At 33.4% G+C, this 2,500-nt stretch overlaps 1 protein-coding gene across 1 annotated transcript in view; it reads right to left on the bottom strand.

The window, feature by feature from the left end:
• endos (endosulfine alpha) overlaps positions 1 to 2,500 on the bottom strand; it is a 12,541-nt gene that overhangs the window by 979 nt on the left and 9,062 nt on the right. Inside the window, exon 3 of the mRNA XM_043028869.2 lies at positions 1 to 2,209. This exon is cut by the window's left edge and continues 979 nt beyond it. Within this exon, the coding sequence (XP_042884803.1) occupies positions 2,036 to 2,209 (174 nt within the window). The 3' untranslated portion in view covers positions 1 to 2,035. The remainder of the gene's footprint in view (positions 2,210 to 2,500) is intronic.

Genomic DNA, 2,500 nt, shown 5'->3' with positions numbered 1-2,500 from the left:
GTAGTGCTACACATATTCAAGAACAGCTTTCATTTCAAAATCCTTATTCACTTTATTTTGAAACTAAAAGAATTTGTTTGCTTAATAAAAGTAAGAGTAGCCCAATTTACAAGTACTTCAGCAAAATTCTAACATCTTGATTAAATATATGGTTATATAGTACCTGTTGCATAAAACAACAAATTAATGAGAGGCCATGGCAATATCTAATCTTTCTGAATAAATTTTCATCTCAGTTTCCCAGACATTTTCTCGTCTTAAACTACTTTTTTCAATAGCGGTAATCAACGCTGTTTAAGGGTGGCAGAGATCTCTACTAAATATTTGTTTATTTTACTGACTTCGTCTTTACAGGACAGGAAAAAAATGGATAAAATTTAACATGCAAAACAAAGCAACTAATGCAATGACATGAAAACAAATATTAAGTATAGGCTTGTTTTCATTTGAAAATTTACATCCATAATATTATGTTACTTCCCACTTGACAAAAACCCTTATGCACAATTACAATGAGATATTAGATAAAAATATAGAACTGCATCACACTGGCATTCAGAAGCTAATGATACGACCAGATAAGGATGTGTGAGCTATGCGCAACAGTCACTGGAAGGTTTGGCAAATCCACTCACAAGCTGACCTAATGGCTACTTTGCTATGGTTCCTGCTCCCAATCACCACTGATGCTAGAAGATCTATTTAATAAATATTTTCCCCTCCTAAAATGAAAGACATACTCAAACTTCTAAGTTACAATTTTTCCCTTTTCAAAAGTTCTTTTTTCTTCCAAGTTTTAAAAAGAAAAAGGACAAAATAATCATCATAATGTACTTTGAAGAGTGAAATTTACAAAACTCTTTGAAAAGGGTTGCAAAGGTAAAAAACTCCAGTGCACAGTATACATTTTGGCAACTCCTTGATAAACCTACATACACTGATTAACTTATCATTAACGCCTCTCATGTCGTCTTGTTTTTTCAACACATCTAAATTATTGTGGAAGGACAGATTTTGGTGAAGTCCATTGACAACATGAAGATACAACAAGGTTCTATTTGGAATATCAAATATTTCTATTTACATTCACTGGCTATTTAAAAGGATCAGGCAAAAAATGAATGGCACTTCTAGACTTCTTGAAGACCAAAAAATATTTTTCTTTAGCAAAGAGGTGGTACAATGCTTGCAAACGAAAAACACCTCATAATAAAGCAGAATGCAAGTCCTAAACAGTCCCTGAATATTGTTGAGTAAAAGATGGGCACATAGCTTCTGATTTTGTTACATGACTATGTTATTTGTATACACTATGGTAGGAAAGCTTTTTTTCAAACAGTTTCTTCAGCACAAAAATGGCTATTAGAAAAGTTATATTCTGTCTTATATTTTCTTAAAGTAATGGATTCTCCATCCAGCTAAAGCCCTTATAATGTCATTCGGGATCCTCAGATACTTAAAAACATGAAACTAAAACCTTGAATGTCAACTAAAAACATTTCACATTTTTTGTGACCTGATCCAATAACATGAAAGAAAAGAGATTCACTATATGGTATGGAAAATAAGTATACCCTTTTCTCTCTTTACTTCTTTACAAGTATTAAGGAACCCTTTATTAAACAAACTCCTTGATATGATTTAGCAACAAGTTTCACACAAACATGTGGAGCTTGCATCATACTGGAGGTACAAAATCCTGCAGGTTTAGGGGAAATAATGCCAACCAGTCCCTCCTATAGCATCACTGGGAATAATAAAGAATGCATGACTATTTCATCTAAGATTTAAATCACAGCTGATATCTTCCTCACTGCTTGTGGATCATGCATGCATCAAGCCCCGCAAAGATGTTTTGGGCTCTATTACCTTATATTAAGCTCTTAACCTACAGGGACTGCTCATCAGTATATTCCCACACCCACAGTGTAGTAAATGGGCAAAACAAAAGATTCTAAAAAAGAAAAAAGAAGAAAAAAAAAAAAAAAAAAAAAAAAGATAATTAAGAAACATTTCTTTTTAAGCCGCACATGACTTATGATGCAGTGGTTAGTTTACTCTGCTGGATAATAGAAGTCTTGCGGACAGGCACAGACTCTGGCGTGGGGATGGCTTCTCCAGTGGGCTGTGCTAGGAGCGGAGGCATTCGAGACTTGGTTGCAGGCTTCTGTTTAGCCATCTGGTAGTCTCCCGAATCGAAGTATTTTTGCTAGAAAGTACGAAAACATACATATTCATTTCATGTCTGAAAATCTCACAAACTTTACTAATTTTTCATACAAATAAAGCTGTCACTAATGACATCATAAAATTGGGTTAAATTCTTTATGAAACCAAATAAGAGAGAGAGAGAGAGAGAGAGAGAGAGAGATGCGAAGAGTAGATTAGGAGAATAGAGGAGAAGAATAGTAGCGTTAGAGAGAGAAGAGAGAGAAAAAAAAAAAAAAAAAAAAAAAAAAAAAAAAAAAATCAAGTCTTTCATAAAAATTAAATAAACAAA

Source organism: Penaeus japonicus, unplaced genomic scaffold (assembly GCF_977035675.1).
Source record: "Penaeus japonicus unplaced genomic scaffold, GWHDUDI00000001_assembly GWHDUDI00000012, whole genome shotgun sequence".
Classification (NCBI taxonomy): Eukaryota; Metazoa; Arthropoda; class Malacostraca; order Decapoda; family Penaeidae; genus Penaeus; species Penaeus japonicus.
Note: the sequence above shows the minus strand (reverse complement) of the source record. Positions and strands in the feature narration are given on the sequence as shown.